This window comes from Vicugna pacos, chromosome 16, assembly GCF_048564905.1.
Source record: "Vicugna pacos chromosome 16, VicPac4, whole genome shotgun sequence".
Classification (NCBI taxonomy): Eukaryota; Metazoa; Chordata; class Mammalia; order Artiodactyla; family Camelidae; genus Vicugna; species Vicugna pacos.
Genome location: NC_133002.1, coordinates 17,178,515 through 17,196,055, shown reverse-complemented (window position 1 = coordinate 17,196,055; position 17,541 = coordinate 17,178,515). Strand labels below are relative to the sequence as shown.

Below are 17,541 nucleotides of genomic sequence, written 5' to 3'. Positions count from 1 at the left end.
GCGGGGGTGGGCCCGGTGGTGCGGAGCCCAGCCCGCCGCCGGATCCGGTCACCCACTCGGACTCGGCCCCGCCAAGCCCACCGGAGACGGCGACCACTGTGCGTGGAGTTGGAGCGCGAGGCCGCCGACGGCCGGGGTCCGGGCCGGGGTTCTGAGAGTCCCCTTGGGGCCAGGCGGCTCCCTTGTGGCTTTTGAAACCTCGCCTCCCCACCCTGCAAAATAAGTTTATTAAACAAATCTGGGAGGGGCTTCAAGAACCCTTCAACCTGAGCCACCGCGCCTCAGTGTGCGGCGGGGAAGCAGGCCCCCGGAGGGGCAGCACCCGGCATCCAGGCACCTGCCGTCGAGGAAAGAGCGAGCCCGAGCGCGGGGCTCTGCAGGACGCTGCACGCGGCGGGCCACCCGCGCTTCCTCGCAGCACCCGCCTCCGTTCGTACTTGCACATTTCTTAGTGTCACAGTTCCGGCTAGTGCTTGCCTCCCACCCAGACTCCACGAGCTTGGGGGCCCCCGCCAACCTTGTGTCTGCTTCCTGGCTCGTGTGACCACTGTTGGCAGCTAGTGCAATGAATGAATAATTGAATACGTCTTTATTACACAAAAAAGGAAGCAGATTCAGAGAGGTAGCGGGTGAGAAACTGAGCCAGGATTCAAACCTAGGACCCCACAGGCTGAGGGCGCTCACTGCCTCCTCTGCCTGGTCCTGGGGCAGCCCCGGTGCGCCCCTTGGCTGAGAGGTATCAAAGGCGGCATTAGAAACCTCCTGGATCCAGGAAAAGAATGGATGAACAGATGTGTAGACTTCAGGGAGGTTGGGCCTCGAGCAGGGAGCCCAGGTAACCCCCCCCCCAGCAGCCAGCTGCTGCCTTGGGAGCAGACCTGGGGGGTCGTATCAGACACCTGTGCGGGAGAGAGAAGGAGGCTCACAGCCAGCCTGGGCCCCCGGACGCCTCCCCCCTAGGTGAGCAAAGAAACTTGCCAGCATCACTTGTCTGACAGCTGAGGCTGAGACTGGGGAGGCGGGAGGGGTGGGAGCAGGGGCTTAGGTGGGAATCGGCCTCCCCAGGGACATGGTCACATCCCTTCTCCCTCCCTCGCATCTCCCCATTCCAGTTAACATGCGTCTCTGTGGATCCCACCACTGTCTCCCTCCTCTTTCCTCCTTGTGCCTTTTGAAGCTCTCAGGATTACACAAAAGTCAGTTTTCAACAAAACACTTGCTATTCTCTAATAATCCTGTAGCGTAGAACCCAGCTGTGTCAAAGGCTGCCCCGAGTTCCCCCAGAACCAAAAGGGGGAGTCTTCCCATGGAGTAGAGTCTCTGGGGAGCCATCAGGGGTGCAGTCCCGAGATGGCCCCCACCTGCCCCTCTAGTCCCTCCTAATGCCACTAGGCCTGGTCCCTACCCCCTGGGGCTCCATTCCACAAGAGCCAGGGAATCGAGGTGGGGTGGGCCGGCAGGGGGCTAGTGCACCAGGAGCCCTTGGGCAGGCTGGCCTTCAGGTCAGGACAGTCGGACTGGAGGCGGAAGGCGTCTCTGCAGGTGCTGGTGTGAGGCAGCCTCAGGGGGACCCTGTGCAGCTCTTGGGGTGGGCTGTACGGGTCTGTGCAGGGGTCAGGGCTGCAGTGAATGTGCCCCAAAACTTCCTGCCCTGAGCACCTTCCTGGGCTTACGTCCTCCCCAAACTCCGCACCCCCCAGCTCCCTCTCAGCAGAGCTGTGTCCTCCGTTGGACTTTCACAGGCCCCTCAGGACAAGCCCCATGAGACTGGGGACGTACTGCAGCCCAAGGGAGGGGGCGGGGAGAGTGCCCAGTGCCAGCCATTCAGGCTGGGTGGGGCCAGAAGCTGACTCAGGCGTCGAAGGGCATCAGTGGCACCCTTTGTCCGTGGTGCTGGCCAGCAGCAGGCCAGAGCCAGACTGCTCTCCCCAAGTCACTGAGCAAAGGGGAACTGGCCTGGAAGAGAGGAAACCACGAGAGCACAGCCTGCACCAGGGTGCCAGTGCCCGGCAGGGGGCAGGCATCCTGCTTACAGACCTTGGCCCCCCCAGGTGCCTGGGTCGGGGGCGCCCAGCCCTGCCCCACTGTTACGGAAACAACAGGCCAGCCAAGAAACAAGCACCACTGGGAGGGTTGGAGTACTCAGATGTATTACGCCGGCGGGCTCAGATGGGCTTGTGCTCCGAAGCTCTGAGCACCTCCAAGACGTGTGCATGAGGTTTTACAGGGTAAAGTACAAGCTAGGGGTATTCGGCCAATAGGCATGGAACAGCTTTAGCAGCATCATTATCCCAAAAGTGGAGGCAGGGAGACAGCAAACCAACATTCCAAAGCCAGATATATATCTTTGAAAACCCAACTGGCTAGCAAAAAAAACATGAACAACAAACCAACACTAATTAACTTAGATTTACAAGTTAGTTAGTCCAGCAGAACTCAGATCAGTATTCCGATACTTAGATTTGTGTATCTTGTTAGCCCAGCCCAGCCTCTCCTTCACATTCCTAGACTTGTAAGTTATCTTGTTAGACCAGCCCAGCTTTTCCTTCATACCACCTCCGACTCAGAGGAGAGGCAGACGCCAGGTGACCACACTGACCCTCCCCGTCTCCTTGCTCCGCAGGGCTCAGCAGCACCCACACCACAGGCTCTTCACAGCGACTCCAGGAGAACAGAGCTGCTGCCCTATGGCAGGTGGGGATGGCAACGCTTCCCAAGATCACGGTGAGTCAGAGGCATAGCTGCTCCTCGAGCTCGAACCAGGGTCTCAGACCCTGGGCCCCAAGTCTTCCCTCTGACAGCCCTCCCCCCGTGGAGGGGCCACGCCACCCTGGCCTGTTGGGTCCCCCTACCCTCAGCCTCAGAGTCGTGGATGTCTGCGCACATGCACCACCTTCTTAGAAATTGTCTGTGCTCGCTTTTGGTTGAGGTGGAATCCATAGAAACTCAAACCCACTATTTCCAAGTGCATATTTCAGTGCCTCACAGCATCTGCACGTACCGTTCCTTCACTCTTGGAATATTCCTTCCACCTTTTCTGCCACCTTCCTGTGGAACTTCACCATCCAGCTAACTGTCCCCTCCTCCGGGCAAGCCCATGTGGCTCCAGGGGCTTTCTCTGCGACCCTTACCCCCGTCACAGCCCTGTGACAAGGGGGCTGTGGCCTCACTGGTCTCCTGAACCACGCTCGGCTCCCTGAGCACCCACTTACCGAATGGTTGTCAAGTGTCTACGTGAGTGAGTGAACAAGTTAGTAGATGGCTTTGGGGGCCAGGGCTGAGCCCTCAGATTCCAGCCAGAGGGAGAGTCTGGAGTCAGGGGAGGTGGGGAGGAAGAGTCAGGGACGCCAGCCTTCAGCAGCACAACAGGATAACCAGGTCTGGGTCTGGGCAGGGCCCAGGGAGGGTATTTCTATCTCCATCCTGTCCCCACCTTGCATTGTGGTCCTGGAAAAGTCGTTGCCTCGCTCTGGGCATGGCCTGGGCTCTTGGCCTCCAGGAATGTCATCAGAAGGGCTGGGGTAATCCCTGGCCAGGGGTGAGACCTGCTCCTTTTACCCTGAAATTCAAGGGGGACATGCCAGGAGTGGCTTCTTCCAGTAGTCAGCCAGCAGGGGGAGCTGTAGAGAAGTGAGTCAGGCGGCCCTGGATTCCAGTCTATGCTTTCCCTGGTTGCTAGCTGTGTGATCTTGGGCTGATTGCTTAACTTCTCTGGGTCTCAACTTCCAGGAAAACAGGAATCATGAGATCCCGACATCGCAGGGCGTGGCAAATGGTAGTAACGATCTCCATAGTGGAGGTGATGATGTGATTAGAGTCCAACTGGCTTGTAGACAAGTTGAATTGCTGGCCAGATTCTGGAGAATGTTGCAGGTCTCTAAAAACCAGTCATGTTTAGTCCATTGGGTGTAAGCTCAGTGTCAGCCAAAGCCAGGCAGATAAGGGAAACAGGTCAGGGGTCATGCATCAGGCACACAGCATGGCAGGCTACATCTGACGGAAAATGCAATCAGGGCTTAAATACAGAAGGGTCGTTTGTCTCAAACATCAAGACGGTCCAGAACCGACACCTGGCTCGGCTGTGCCACCAGGGACCCAGGTCCTTCCTACCTTCCCGCCCTGCCTCTTATGCATGTGGCCGTTGTCCTTGTAATAAGACAGCTGTTTGAGCTCCAGGTACAGCGCTGTGTTCTGGGCGGAGGTGGGGAGAAGCTGAGGTTCCCAGCAGGACTTCTCGTAGGAGAGGACATGTGACATGATCCACTGACTGGGGGATTCATGGATGGGGACCTCCACGCACAACCCATGAGCCACAATGATCCAGGGTCACTTGTAGCTGCAAGGGAGTCTGGGAACTAGTGCCTGGGTTGAGGGAGCAAGGCGCAAGGCAGTTAGGATGAGTGTGGAGCTGCCAATCTTCACCTCCACAAAGAACCATCCTGGCTTCTGTTGATCTTAACAAGTGCAGCTCCACGTCTGGTTTTGTTTTCCTCCTGTGTGGAAAGACATGGCTTCCAGAAGCACAACCGTCCTGCTCTAAGAAAACGCAACAGTCCAGGTGTTTAACCAAAGGGATAATGGGGTGTGCTTAGCCCCAGGTCACTGCTGAGGATGGGGTGGCATTTAAAGTACCGACTGACTCACATGGCACAGGCCCCAACCAATCTGATCAGATGCCCAGTTGATGAGGACGTAGGCCCAACTGATCCTCAGGAATGCCTGCTGAGGGGCAGGGAGCCAGAACCAGCAGACAGCAGCCCTGGTTGTGGATGTTTGGGTTCACAGTGGGGAAATCTCTGTGTTCCCTCAAGATCTCCTAATTTTGACATGTTGTGTGAATTTCTGGATGACATTGTGCAGGGCCCTCATCTTTGGGTCTTGGAGGTGCAGAGGCATGGCCTGACTGGCTTGGGGGAGGGGCGGCACTGCTGGCCACTCTCCATGGTCCTGGCAGACAGTTTCTTTCCTCTGGGACCCCACTCCTTCCCAGGTGCTCTTAGGAGTTCCAGCCCAGGAGAGACAGGTGGTTGAGGGAAGGGAGAGTCGGGTCCAGGGGATGGTGGGAGAGGCTCCCTAGGAAGAGAGACTGCTGAGAACCAGGAGAATTGAGAATGACATCATTTTTTAATGGACTGAAGTCTCCAAGGATGGGACAGGGACAACAGGATATTTTTAAAGAGTCCCAGATGAGACAAAGCCCCGTAAGTGTCTCCACATGGTGGTCGAGAAGAATCTAAGTGGAGATTGCATGGTTAAAGTCACTTCCTCAGTTTTCTTTTCTACCTGATGAAAACGCGTGATTTTTTATATCCTGCTGTTACAGAATGACCTATGCATGAGTTATGCTGCTACGTACGTAGCTGATTATAAGTACTTTTGACATTTTTAGGATGTTTCTTTCTAGTAGCTACAAATTTCTTTCTCTCTGAGAAATGGCAGGGTAGATGGGGTTCCTGGATTTTAAGGGCTGTAGGATGCGAAGGGTGTTTGTGTCCTGCTGGCTTCTGGGGAGTGTGGCCAGGAGAGGGTGGGAGCAGAAGGAACAATCACCCCTGGTGGGACTCATGGGTGTATTGATCGAACTGCTCCAGACAAACAGACAAAATGGAACCCTCAGATATACTGGTGAAGTTTGAAGCGGTGCAGCCACTGAAGTTAACAGTTTGGCAGTTCCTCAAGAAGTTAAAAAAGTTTACCATATGACCCAGCAGTCCCACTCTTAGGTGTGTGCCCAAGAGAATGGGATGCCTAGGTCCACACAAAACTGGTACTTGAATGGGCTGAGCAGCCAACAAGTGAAAACAGCCCACATATCCATCAGCTGATGATTGGATAAACAAAATGTGGTCTATCTCTGCTTTCACAGTGAATTGTACACTATAAACATTTTATAGTATGTGAATTATATCTCAAAAAAAGTTGTTACTGAAAGAAGAATGAGAGATGCCCCCCTCTGGTTTTTGATATTGAATGATCTTCAGAGAAAGTGTAAATAACACATTGCCTTTTGTATAGAGAAGGGGAGGGTGGATAAGAATGTGCGTTAGCATTTGCTCATGTTGAATTTATAATGTTTCTTCTTACCTCCAGTATGAAACTATAAATGCGGCCACCTGGGGTGAGACCAACATTTTTCACTTGAACCTTTTTATTATTACTTGAGTTTTCAGTCATATGAAACAAATTTTCTTTTTGTTTTCTTTTTTATTGAAGTATAGTCAGTTCACAATGTTGTGTCAATTTCTGGTGTACAGCATGTCTCAGTCATACATGTACATACACATATTCTTCTTCATATTCTTTTCCATTACAGGTTACTACAAAATATTGAATATAGTTCCTGTGCTGTAGAATAGTAACTTGTTGTTTATCTATTTAATATATAGTAGTTAGTATCTACAAATCTCGAACTCCCAATTTATCCCTTCCCACCTTCTTTCCCCTTGGTAACCATAAGTTTCTTTTCTGTGTCTGTGAGTCTGTTTCTGTTTTGTAAATAAGTTCATTTGTGTGGGGGGGGTGGTTTTAGATTCCACATATAAGTGATATCATATGGTATTTTTCTTTCTCTTTCTGGCTTTACTTAGTATGACAGTCTCCAGTTCCATCTATCTTGCTGCAAGTGGCATTATTTCATTCTTTTTTATGGCTGAGTAGTATTCCATTGTGCGTGCGTGTGTGCATGCGTGTTTGTGTGTATACCACATTTTCTTTATCCAGTCATCTGTTGATGGACACTTAGGTTGTTTGCATGTCTTGGCTATTGTATGAAGTGTTGCTGTGAACATTGGGATGCAGGTGTCTTTCTGAATTAAGAGTTTCCTCCAGATACATGCCAACCTTTTCTTGAAGTAGTCAGTTGTGTCATAGACAGCAAGCTCAGTAAGGCAAGGACTGAAGAAGTTCAGGTAATTGATGACTTTTCCAGGACAGTGTCAGGGCCTAGTGGGAGCAGAAATAAAGCAGCTCATACTGGATTCAAAAGTAAATGAGAAACAGGGAGTTTTTGCTGGATAATGTTGAACTGTCTGTAACTTGTATAGAGAAGTATTTGAAGGATTTACAGTTTGTCTTTTCTGATATTTTATGTTTTATTTCTGGGCCAGACGGGACCATCACACAGCTGTCCCTTGAAAGCCATGTTTACGTGCCCTGCTGTTTTACGCCCTCTGTTTACACTGAGGGACACCGCACAACTTAGCCTGTGTCTTGTATTTCAGAGTTAGGGAAGACTGTTTACCTTGTTACCTAAGGAAAGGCCATCAGAGAAATATTTTCAGAACTCAGTGCAGAAAACGTCCACTTCCCATTAATGCAAATCACATAACAAGAGAATCTGGCTTTTTCCTTGCTCTCAGGAAGATCAGAAATATTTATAGTTCAGCTTTAACTCAGGAGGCCCACGATTTTTACATGTCTGACTACTATATATCTATTTGTCCTGGGGCTGATCTTATATTCCTAAACACATTGTCGCCTACGTTGCGTTTCTAAGAATGCCGTCTCTACTTTTCCATCGTAATACACGCATCCCAGTGAACCTTTAAAAATTCAGTGCAAAAAAATAAAATAAACCAAAACAACCCAGTATGCCAAAGAGTTAACAGAAGGGAACCGTCAGCACCAGAAAACAGAAGAGGCTGGTAATATTGAGGGTTTTTTGTTTTTCTGCATCTGAGTTCAATACATTGATGTGTTAAGTTTGTGAAAAATAATTGAGCGATAGTCATGTTACCTGGAAGTCTGTATGTTTTAGTTAAAAATAAACAGTGGGGAATGTAAACAAAACAAAATTCCTTCCGGTCTGGATCTCCGGCCGGTCTGGATCACTCTCCGGCCACCAGTCCGCGACGGAAGGACCCAACCCCCTGGCCGCTGGGTCCCGCCCGCCCCCGCGCCCCGGCCCTGGTCCCGCCTTGGCGGACACGCCCCCCGGGGCTGCCCCGCGGCCTCGGCTCCTCAGCACCGGCACCGGCTCTGCCCTCTGCGGGCGGAGCTGAGCGCACGGTCCCGGCGCGGGGGGCGGGGGGCGGGGGCGGGGCCCCAGCACGCGGGGGTGGCCCGAGGCCAGGGCGCCGCGAGCCGAGGCCCGGGGACGCCGGAAGCGCTGCGGCGGGGACCAGCCCCCGGAAGTCATGGCGGCCTCGGGCCGACGCTCTAGAACCCCGCAGGACCGGGATCTCTGTGGTTGGACGTGACCGATCACCGTCTACCTAGGATGACGCATTCCCAGCGCCGGGCTCCCAGGACCCATCGGGAAAACGGGGGACGCAATTCCTGGGGCGATAAGGCCTGATAAGGGAAGAGGAGCCTAAAGGAAAGGGATTGCGTGATGCAGTCATCAGGGTAACTTCCGGTCACCTCACCCCTCCGAGCTCCCGGGGCCAGCAGCAACTGGCCGGAGACCTGGCGGATCGGAGGGGATGCGCGCACGCGCGCACGCAGAAGGCGATGCCGCCCACTCTAGCGGTGCCCGGGGCTGCTAGCGCGCATGCGTCAGAGGACGGCGCGTGGCCGCAGCGCACCCGGCGTAGCGCCGAGCTCCAGTCGGGCGGCTCCCTCCCGCCGGCTGGACAGCGGCGCGCGCGCGGGCAGAGGCGTGGCTTCCTCGGCAGGTGGGTTCTCATTGGACGCAGCAAGTGGCAGGGGTGGGCACCTCCGCAGAGGCAGCCCAGGGACTGGCCAGGAGCTGCAGGGGCGCGGTCTTGGGAGGCGGGGCCGGGGACCGGCGGGGCAGAGCGCGCCGCTGAGGTGGTGGAGGCTTCTGCGCCCAGTGAGAGAGCGGCTCTTGGGGTCTCTGACCCCGACCCCGGAACAGGAGGCCGGGGAGGCAGGGTGCCGGCGCCTCGGAGGGCCCCGGGCGGCGTCGGGTGAGGCGCCACCGCCGAACGTGCAGAGAGAAAAGGAGCCGCCCCGCCCCTCGCTTTCTTCCTGGACCGCGCCTCGCGGCACCTCCCCCACCGCCGACCCCGCGTCCCGCGCGGACCTGAGCGCTGGGCTCCCGCGCAGGTGCGGGACCGGGGCTGCGTGCGGCCGCTCGCTCTGGCCCCTGCCTGGCCCCCTTCGGCCTGGGGCCCCGGAGGCTCCGAGGGCCCCTGAGCTCGGGGGCGGGCCCCTCCTCACCCGCGTGTCCACGCAGACGCCATGGCCGAGCCCCTGAAGGAGGAAGACGGCGAGGACGGCTCCGGGGAGCCTCCGGGGCCGGTGAAGGCGGAGCCCGCCGTCACCGCCGCCTCCGTGGCGGCCAAGAACCTGGCCTTGCTGAAGGCCCGCTCCTTCGACGTGACCTTCGACGTGGGGGACGAGTACGAGATCATCGAGACCATAGGCAACGGGGCCTACGGGGTGGTGTCCTCCGCGCGCCGCCGCCTCACCGGTGAGCGTGGAAACCGGCTCCCGGGGAGTGAGGCCCGCCCCGTCTCAGACAGCCGGCGGGGAAGGCTGGATGTGAACTCTGGCTCAAGTCAGCACATGCTGGTCAGGGGCCGTCTGGGTGGCGGCCTGTGTCTTGGGCACAGGTTCTGAAACTCTGGCGTGGTGGCAGCCTACTTTCTCCTTAGAAAGATGACAACCCCAGTTAGTCAAGAATGGAGCTTCCCCAGAATGTGTTTCTGGGCCAGAGACTGGCCAAGGGATTGGTGGTGGGGTGGGCGGGGTCTGGAAAGGAGAGGGTGCAGGGAGGTAGAGGGAGCGCCAGCATTAGAGTACAGATTCCTACTAACTAGCTGTGCAACGCCCGGCAGGTTACCGAGCTTAGGTCTTCACATCTCTGACTGGGCTGTGAGTACCTGCCTTGCAGTAGAGGTGAGGGGGAAGTGTGCTTAGCACTGGACTTGGCACATGGTACACACTCAGTATACAAGAACTGTGGTCGTTTGCATTCTAGCCAGGAGCGGTTGAAAGCGGCCTTGTGCCCCTCTGCAGCTGCATCAAGGTACCTTATGGTATCTGCCTTTTCCCTAATCCCCAGGCCAGCAGGTGGCCATTAAGAAGATCCCCAATGCTTTTGATGTGGTGACCAATGCCAAGCGGACCCTCAGGGAGCTGAAGATCCTCAAACACTTCAAGCACGACAACATCATCGCCATCAAAGACATCCTGAGGCCCACCGTGCCCTATGGCGAGTTCAAGTCTGTGTAAGGAGTGGGCACGGGAGAGGGAGGCAGAGCTGGGGCCTCTGTGGGAGGTAGGGACCATCTTGCTGAAGCTCCAGGAGGGCAGCTGAACCTAACGTGAGGCAGACTGGGAAAATCCCCTCGATTCCAGTACCAGTGCTCCCGTAGGGCTTTCCCAGTGGCACTTGTGATTTCCCAAGAGATGAATAGACATAAGAAGTGTACAGGATCTCAGTACACAGGCTGGTAAACGTAGGATATTCGTCCTGCATCTGCTTTCCTACTCCATAGCAGACATCACTGATCAACCTAGGAACACTTCTGTGTAGAAAATGGACAAACCTCTACAGATTGCCCATAGCCATCCAAGCAGCCACTACCAAACAACGGAGGGGGCCCCTGAACTAAATCTATTGGCCAACCCTGGTTTAGTCCAGCCCCCTCTCTGCTGTGATGCTGAAACTAGGTCTGGAGGGAAAGTGATCCCACTTCACTTAAGTTCATGGAAGAGTTGTAGAGAATTTAGAACCTTTGTGCCACGTGGTGGCCCCTCCAGATCCTGAGAGTAAGGCTGTGAACTGTGGAGCTGGGAGGGAGGGTGTGGTGAGGATGGGGCCGGAGTGTGGCCAAGTCAGCTCTTGCCTGTCTCCCCTGCCCCTTTAGCTACGTGGTCCTGGACCTGATGGAGAGCGACCTGCACCAGATCATCCACTCGTCACAGCCGCTGACGCTGGAGCACGTGCGCTACTTTCTGTACCAGCTGCTGCGAGGCCTCAAGTACATGCACTCGGCTCAGGTCATCCACCGGGACCTCAAGCCCTCCAACCTGCTGGTGAACGAGAACTGTGAGCTCAAGATCGGGGACTTCGGCATGGCCCGCGGCCTGTGCGCCTCGCCTGCCGACCACCAGTACTTCATGACCGAGTACGTGGCCACACGCTGGTACCGCGCCCCTGAGCTCATGCTCTCGTTGCACGAGTACACGCAGGCCATCGACCTGTGGTCTGTGGGCTGCATCTTTGGTGAGATGCTAGCCCGGCGCCAGCTCTTCCCAGGCAAAAACTACGTGCACCAGTTGCAGCTGATCATGACGGTGCTGGGCACCCCGTCGCCAGCCGTGATCCAGGCTGTCGGGGCTGAGAGGGTGCGGGCCTATATCCAGAGCCTGCCGCCACGCCAGCCCGTGCCCTGGGAGACAGTGTACCCGGGTGCTGACCGCCAGGCCCTCTCCCTGCTGGGGCGCATGCTGCGTTTTGAGCCCAGTGCCCGCATCTCTGCCGCTGCCGCCCTGCGCCACCCCTTCCTGGCCAAGTACCATGACCCTGATGATGAGCCTGACTGTGCGCCACCCTTTGACTTTGCCTTTGACCGTGAAGCCCTGACCCGGGAGCGTATTAAGGAGGCCATCGTGGCAGAGATCGAGGACTTCCACACGCGGCGTGAGGGCATCCGCCAGCAGATCCGCTTCCAGCCTTCCCTGCAGCCTGTGGCCAGTGAGCCTAGCTGCCCCGACGTTGAGATGCCCAGTCCTTGGGCTCCCAGTGGGGACTGCGCCATGGAGTCCCCACCGCCAGCTCCACCACCTCACCCTGGGCCTGCGCCTGACACCTTTGATCTGACCCTGCAGCCACCCCCGCCAGCCAGTGAACCAGCCCCTCCCAAGAGGGAGGGGGCCATCTCAGACAACACCAAGGCGGCCCTCAAGGCCGCCCTGCTCAAGTCTTTGCGGAGCCGACTCCGAGGTGCCTGGCAGAGGCAGCGGCTGGCTGGGGAGCGGGGGCGGAGGGGGATCCTGGCTGGGACAGGCCCTTACCTTCCCCCTGCCCATCTTCCCCACAGACGGCCCCAGCGCCCCCCTGGAGGCCCCTGAGCCTCGGAAGCCAGTGACAGCCCAGGAGCGCCAGCGGGAGCGGGAGGAGAAGCGGCGGCGGCGGCAGGAGCGGGCCAAGGAGCGGGAGAAGCGGCGGCAGGAGCGGGAGCGCAAGGAGCGGGGTGCCGGGGCCTCCGGGGGCCCCTCCGCCGACCCTCTGGCGGGGCTGGTGCTCAGCGACAATGACCGGAGCCTTCTGGAGCGCTGGACTCGCATGGCCCGGCCCCCTGCCCCTGCGCCCACGCCGCCGCCGGCCCAGCCCCCGAGCCCTCCTGCCGGCCCCCCACCACAGCCTGCCTGCCCAGCCCCGGGGCCTGCACCTGCCCCACTCCAGACCGCTGCCGCCGCCCCCGCCCCAGGCCTCCTGGCCCCCCAGTCCCTGGTGCCGGCCCCCGGGCTGCCGGGCCCCAGTGCCCTGAGTGTTCTGCCTTACTTCCCTTCTGGCCCACCCCCTCCAGACCCCGGGAGGCCCCCTCAGCCCTCCACCTCAGAGTCGCCCGACGACGTCAACCTGGTGACCCAGCAGCTGTCCAAGTCGCAGGTGAGAGGAGGAGTCCAGCCCTGGGGACGCCTGGATCTGAGCCCAGGAAGTGGGTTTGGGAAGTCCTTGGGGGCTGGAGGCGCTGTGACGTGTCTGCTCCGGGAGAGCTGATCAGTGGGCAGGTTTCCGTCTCCTTAACTTGTCCCCTCACTCACAGAAAGAGCGTGGCACTGACCGCGGGCAGCACTTGGTGTTTGTCCAGGCTGGCGCGGTCACCGTGGGCAGTGTCAGGATGGGGTGCCCAGCAGACCCCCGTCGGCTCCTGTTGGGGCCTACCTTGCAAGCTGCCGTCACCCTCTGCAGGTGGAGGACCCCTTGCCCCCTGTGTTCTCGGGCACACCGAAGGGCAGTGGGGCCGGCTACGGTGTTGGCTTTGACCTTGAGGAATTCCTAAACCAGTCTTTCGAAATGGGCGTGGCTGACGGGCCCCAGGATGGGTAAGATGCTGGCCGGGCTGCTGGAGGGGCTGTGGGTAGGGGCTCCCACTTCTGCACCAGCCGCCTCCACTCTCCCCTCCCTCCGCTGCAGCCAGGCAGACTCGGCCCCGCTCTCGGCCTCCCTGCTTGCTGACTGGCTTGAGGGCCACGGCATGAACCCTGCAGACATCGAGTCCCTGCAGCGTGAGATCCAGATGGACTCCCCGATGCTGCTGGCTGACCTGCCTGACCTCCAGGAGCCCTGAGGCCCACAGTCTGTGCCTTGCTGCCAGGGGCAGACCCAGCTCCAAGATCGCAGGAACGCCCAAGGGCTGGCGCTCGGGGCCCTGCTGGGGAAGCTCAGGTCTGGTGGTTCTGCAGGGTCATCTCAGACCCACCCTGCGGCCTTAAGCAGCCACCTGAGCCAGCAGCGAGCCCCGCGGGATTGGACGAGCCCTGCCCCCGAGCGGTCCTCTTCAGTATCGTATTTTTATTAATAGTTGTAGTATTGTTACTGTTATTACACAATGTTTTGCCATGAAAACGAAGCCTGTGAAACAAGGTTTCCTTTAGCGTCTAACTCCGGGTGTGTTTTTGGATTTGAGGGCAGGGTGCCGTCTGTAGGGAACCCCGTTGGGGATCAAGCAAATGCGTCTGCGTGCATGACAGCCGAGGCCAGTTCCTTCAGGTCCTGAGGTTTATTGAGACCTGTGCTCCCCACCTGCCTCCATCCCCACAGAGGGCATCCTCTGCCCTCTCCCACCATCAGCTCACCCCCGGGGCAGGTGGGGGTACCTCACAACTGTGCCTTCCTGGGCTGTGGCTGTTCTGGGGTGGCCTGCGTAGCTGGAGGGGAGTATGGTTTCAGTATCGGGCCTGGGGCATCCGGGAGGGGAAGGCGGGAGGCTAAGGGCCACAGTGAGACGGGGCTGGGGTCCACGGTGCTCAGCACTGGGGTAAAGCTGTTGGGAGAGGCAGAGGATGAGAGATGCTCTACTGGTCAGAGGGACTGCTGGGGATGGCAGCAGTGGCCACATGCAAGTGGCCCGGTGTGTGCTGTGAGCATAGATCGGACTGCGCCAGCCAGTCTCACTGGCTCTGGTGGCCCCAGATGGAGGAGGCCAATCAGGAAGCCGGCTGAGGTGGAGCCCAGAAGCCTGCAGCCTGGGAGAGCCCCTCAGGGACAGGGTCCAGGTCCTGGCCGGACAGCTGTGTCTTTCGGAGGAGCCTCGGGGGGCGGGGAGCAGAGGCCTGGCCGAGAGGTGGACGCAATGAGTGTGACGGGCCCCGCGAGAGGCCAGAGCGGAGGGAGCAGCAGAGCGGCCTTGGGGGCCAGGGCGGGGCAGCCCCTCAGGCCCGGCGGATCTTCATCTCGGTGCGCTTGAGGGAGTAGTAGAAGCCCTTCCACTGCGCCCAGTTGATGCCGTTGGCATAGGAGAGGTGGGAGCCACCCAGGTAGAAGCCGTTGAGGTTGGCGAAGTGGCAGCTTCTGAACCAGAAGGCTCCGGAGGAGAGGGCCGCACAGTTCTGCACGAAGAGGTCCTGGTCCCGGTCGAAGGTGGAGAACTTCTGGCTGCTGTGGTAGGACAGGGAGTCGCCTGGCAGAGGGGAGGGCCAGCTGAGGGCGTGCTGAGCCCTGGGCTGCAGGGAGTGGGTCACAGCCTGTGGGGGTGCACCCCAGTCCCCACAACCCTTCCCTCTGCTGGCCGGGTTGGGGTACCTGCCCCGCCATCCTCGAAGCCCCCCACATAGAGGGTGTAGCCGTCCTCCTCGGCGCTGACCGCGTTGGGCGAGATGGAGAACTCAGCGTACTTGGCGAAGGCTGTGTTGTTCTCAAAGTCCTCCAGGTCCACCCGCAGCTCGTACTTCTGCTTCAGCGTCAGGAGGTGCAGGTTCTGCAGCCCTGGGGAGGAGAGGCAGCCTGTCAGCAAGGCCCTGGCTTTGGGGCGCCCCCGCCCGACCAGGCCCTGCCTTACCCAGCCAGTACTCCCCATCCGCGCGCCCGAAGCCCAGCTTGTAGTCGTTCCAGCCCCGGAAGAAGCTCACTGAGCCGTTGAATCTCTTCTGGAAAATCTGGAGCAGAGGGGATGGGCCTGGACCTTCAAGGGTCAGGGCCCGGGGCCCTACCCAGGCATGGGTCTCAGGTGTCGAGGCAGCTGTGAAAGGACTGAGCTGGGGGCTAAACGGGGAGCTGCTGCTGGGAGCAGGAGGCGATGGAGGGGCATTATGGAATTTGGGCGCCTGGAGCCGAGTCTTGGTGCTGGCTGGGTGACCTGGGGTGTGTTACTGTATCTCTCTGGGCTTCAGTTCCTCATTTATAAAAGGTGCCTCACTTCCAGGGTCACCGTGAGGACGGCCCCTCATCCAGTGGTGGCGGCAGCTCACGCTGTGCTGGGGTTATTGTTGCCGTGTTGGGGTGAAGGAGCAGGCTCACATGGGGAGGCTCGGGCGCACAGCCAGACACGATCCAGGTCTCTGTCCCCCCCCACTCACCGTCCACTTGCCACCCTCGGTGGTCATGTCGCAGAAGACGGGCACAGGCACGCTGGGGCCCGAGGGGTAGATGAGGTACACGCCGTCCACCTGGTAGCCCTGGGCGTAGATGTCGTCGCAGTCCAGGGGCTGCTGAAAGCAGGACCTCTCCAGAGCTGGGGGTGGGGGTGTGGAGAGGAGCCTCAGGCATGACGGACACCCCTGTACCTCATGGTTTCCCAGAGCTGGTGGGGGGGGCGTCCAGTCACAGGAAATCCCACATTTCAAGAGGGGCTGCTCAAAGATGGTCTCCCCACCTGCCCTGTTTTAGTGGCAGAGCGAGTCCCACAGACCTAGGACTCAGGCCCAGGTCTGACCCCCGAAAAATGGCTCAGAACAGCCTCCCGGCCCAGCCTGTCAGCCAGGCCTCAACTGGGGACATGGGCGGCTTACCATCTCCCCGGATCCCGGAGACCTGGGGGGCGCAGGGGGCTGAGGAGAGCAGCAGCAGCAGCGGTAGGGCCAGGAGAGCCTGGTGACAGAAGGACAGGGTCACCCCCCGACCCCTCCCACAGCCCGTGACCCTGCTTCCCTGCCAGGAACCCTGCTCTGCCCTTCCCCCACCCCTCCTGGGGGACCCCACTCTCTGAGTGGGCTCGCGAGAGCCCCCTTTGCCTTCACGGCCCCCCGCGAGGCCCTCTCCCTGGAGCGGGTTCGGTCCCCGGACGCCATGAGGCCCCCACCCCAGCTGTACCTTCATGCTGCCAGTTCAGCTCTGAGTGGCTGGGTGTCTGCTGCCCCAGACTGCGCCCCAGACTGCAACCGCCCAGTTATGTGCTGGGCCCCGGCCAGCCGCCCCAGCCCCGCCCCGCGGCTGCGGAGCCCCCTCTCCCCCTCCCCCGGCACCGGACCAGCATCCACTTCCACAGTCGGGGGCAGGGGGGTGGCGAGCTGGGCCTGGGCTAAGGGCCCACCTGTGTCTCATTAAGCACAGCACTGCAGATGCTCACCTCCCGCTGCCTCAGTGCTCCCAAGAGCCCCTCCGCCACCGCCCCTGCGGCCCCGAGGCACCCCCGGCCCCTCTGCACGCCTCTGTTTATCTTCTCTCTCCTTCCTTGGCCTGCAATTCATTAGCGCTGCTGGGAAGGCTGAGGGATGGTGGGGGTGGGGGTACATCTGGGGAGGGGAGGCCTGTTCTGGGGGAGCAGAAGGCAGGGGTGGGGGGCGGCCTCAGAGCTCCTGATGTGGGAGCCGGGGACGGGGGCTGGGGGGGCAGGGGCAGTGGAGCCAGGCGTCTCCTGGCAGGACTGGGACATTTCTGAGCCGTGAGAGCACAGCCTGCTGGCGTCCAAATGCCGTCCGCCCCAGCCCAAGCCAGGGCCCCTCTCCAGCCCCCCTGGCTGCGGCCCCCTCAGGCCCCCTCCTTCCCCCTCCCACAGAGGCCGCCTTTGTTTTTCTTCATCTCGCCCCACTCCTTTCCTCCCCTATCCCACCCCGCTCAGCCAGGGGCCTGTTTCCCTGGAAGCCCACCTCTTCCCTCCTGACCTGCAGCTGCCTGACCATCCCGGCTCAGGCCCTCGCCTCCTGGGTGCCCGCCCATCAGTGCTCCAGCCTCCCCGCGGACCTCCCTGCCTTCGTCCTCTGCACAGGCTGCCAGAACAGTCCTCCCAGACGCCGCCTGCCGCCACCTGCTTACAGCCCCCCTGCTGCTGCAGGGCCAAGGATACGCTTCTCACTTCAGACTCCAGAAGACTCGGCAGACTGACCTCGGCCTACCTTAGGCGCTGCATCCCTTCTTGCTCGTGACTCCTAAAGTGCAGCTCAGCCACACCAGGCTTTCTGCCTGCACCAGCTCTGCTCCCAGCAGGGCCGCTGGCCGTCCCCTTCCTTGGCCGTGAGCGCCAGCGGGCAGGGTCTGGGTCTCAGTCCCAGCGCAGAGCCCGGCACAGAGCGGGCCTCGCACCTGTGTTCACTCACGGGTCAGATGTCTTCTGGGCACCTGCCTGGTGCCAGCTGCCCACGGATGGCAAACCCAGGCAGCAGACAGTGTGCTGTGGGGGGACCTCCACAGTGGTCAGGTGCTTGAGGCATGCAGGGGCTCAAAGTGAGAACGCACCTCTGGCTCCG

At 59.3% G+C, this 17,541-nt stretch overlaps 2 protein-coding genes across 9 annotated transcripts; one reads left to right on the top strand and one right to left on the bottom strand.

Annotated features, from left to right (window-relative positions):
• The first annotated feature begins 515 nt into the window (after nucleotides 1-515).
• On the top strand, nucleotides 516-13,522 carry MAPK7 (mitogen-activated protein kinase 7). Of its 3 annotated transcripts, none has more exons than XM_072938501.1 (7): nucleotides 516-960; nucleotides 2,624-2,724; nucleotides 9,971-10,136; nucleotides 10,779-11,857; nucleotides 11,955-12,526; nucleotides 12,830-12,963; nucleotides 13,055-13,522. In XM_072938501.1, the coding sequence occupies exons 2-7, from the start codon at nucleotides 2,688-2,690 to the stop codon at nucleotides 13,206-13,208; spliced, it is 2,142 nt and encodes a 713-aa protein (XP_072794602.1). In that variant the 5' UTR covers nucleotides 516-960; nucleotides 2,624-2,687; the 3' UTR covers nucleotides 13,209-13,522. The 3 variants fall into 3 exon arrangements, with proteins under 3 accessions (XP_072794602.1, XP_072794600.1, XP_072794601.1); XM_072938499.1 differs by lacking the exons at nucleotides 516-960; nucleotides 2,624-2,724 and adding exons at nucleotides 8,077-8,615; nucleotides 9,140-9,376; XM_072938500.1 differs by lacking the exons at nucleotides 516-960; nucleotides 2,624-2,724 and adding an exon at nucleotides 8,079-8,615.
• A 103-nt stretch (nucleotides 13,523-13,625) lies between these two features.
• On the bottom strand, nucleotides 13,626-17,029 carry MFAP4 (microfibril associated protein 4). 6 transcript variants are annotated; one of them, XM_072938502.1, is made up of 7 exons: nucleotides 16,960-17,029; nucleotides 16,425-16,534; nucleotides 15,868-15,946; nucleotides 15,436-15,659; nucleotides 14,919-15,015; nucleotides 14,663-14,845; nucleotides 13,626-14,540 (listed from the first exon to the last, which is right to left on the bottom strand). In XM_072938502.1, exons 1-7 carry the CDS (start codon nucleotides 17,012-17,014, stop codon nucleotides 14,293-14,295), a joined length of 996 nt encoding a protein of 331 aa, XP_072794603.1. In that variant the 5' UTR covers nucleotides 17,015-17,029; the 3' UTR covers nucleotides 13,626-14,292. The 6 variants fall into 6 exon arrangements, with proteins under 6 accessions (XP_072794603.1, XP_072794604.1, XP_072794605.1 ...); XM_072938503.1 differs by having other exon boundaries at nucleotides 15,436-15,590; XM_072938504.1 differs by lacking the exon at nucleotides 16,425-16,534 and having other exon boundaries at nucleotides 16,960-16,992.
• Between the last annotated feature and the right edge of the window lie 512 nt (nucleotides 17,030-17,541).

Bases quoted from the DNA above. Each gene is read 5' to 3' on its own strand.
- MFAP4 (XM_072938502.1), bottom strand. From the start codon at position 17,014: ATGGGCGGGCACCCAGGAGGCGAGGGCCTGAGCCGGGATGGTCAGGCA. The intron at 15,660-15,867 runs GTAAGCCGCCCA...CCCCCCCACCAG, and splicing joins CTCCGGGATCCGGGGAGATG to CTCTGGGAAACCATGAGGTA. The intron at 14,846-14,918 runs GTAAGGCAGGGC...TCTCCTCCCCAG, and splicing joins GGATGGGGAGTACTGGCTGG to GGCTGCAGAACCTGCACCTC.
- MAPK7 (XM_072938499.1), top strand. From the start codon at position 8,492: ATGCGTCAGAGGACGGCGCGTGGCCGCAGCGCACCCGGCGTAGCGCCG. The intron at 12,527-12,829 runs GTGAGAGGAGGA...CACCCTCTGCAG, and splicing joins AGCAGCTGTCCAAGTCGCAG to GTGGAGGACCCCTTGCCCCC. The intron at 12,964-13,054 runs GTAAGATGCTGG...CCTCCGCTGCAG, and splicing joins GCTGACGGGCCCCAGGATGG to CCAGGCAGACTCGGCCCCGC.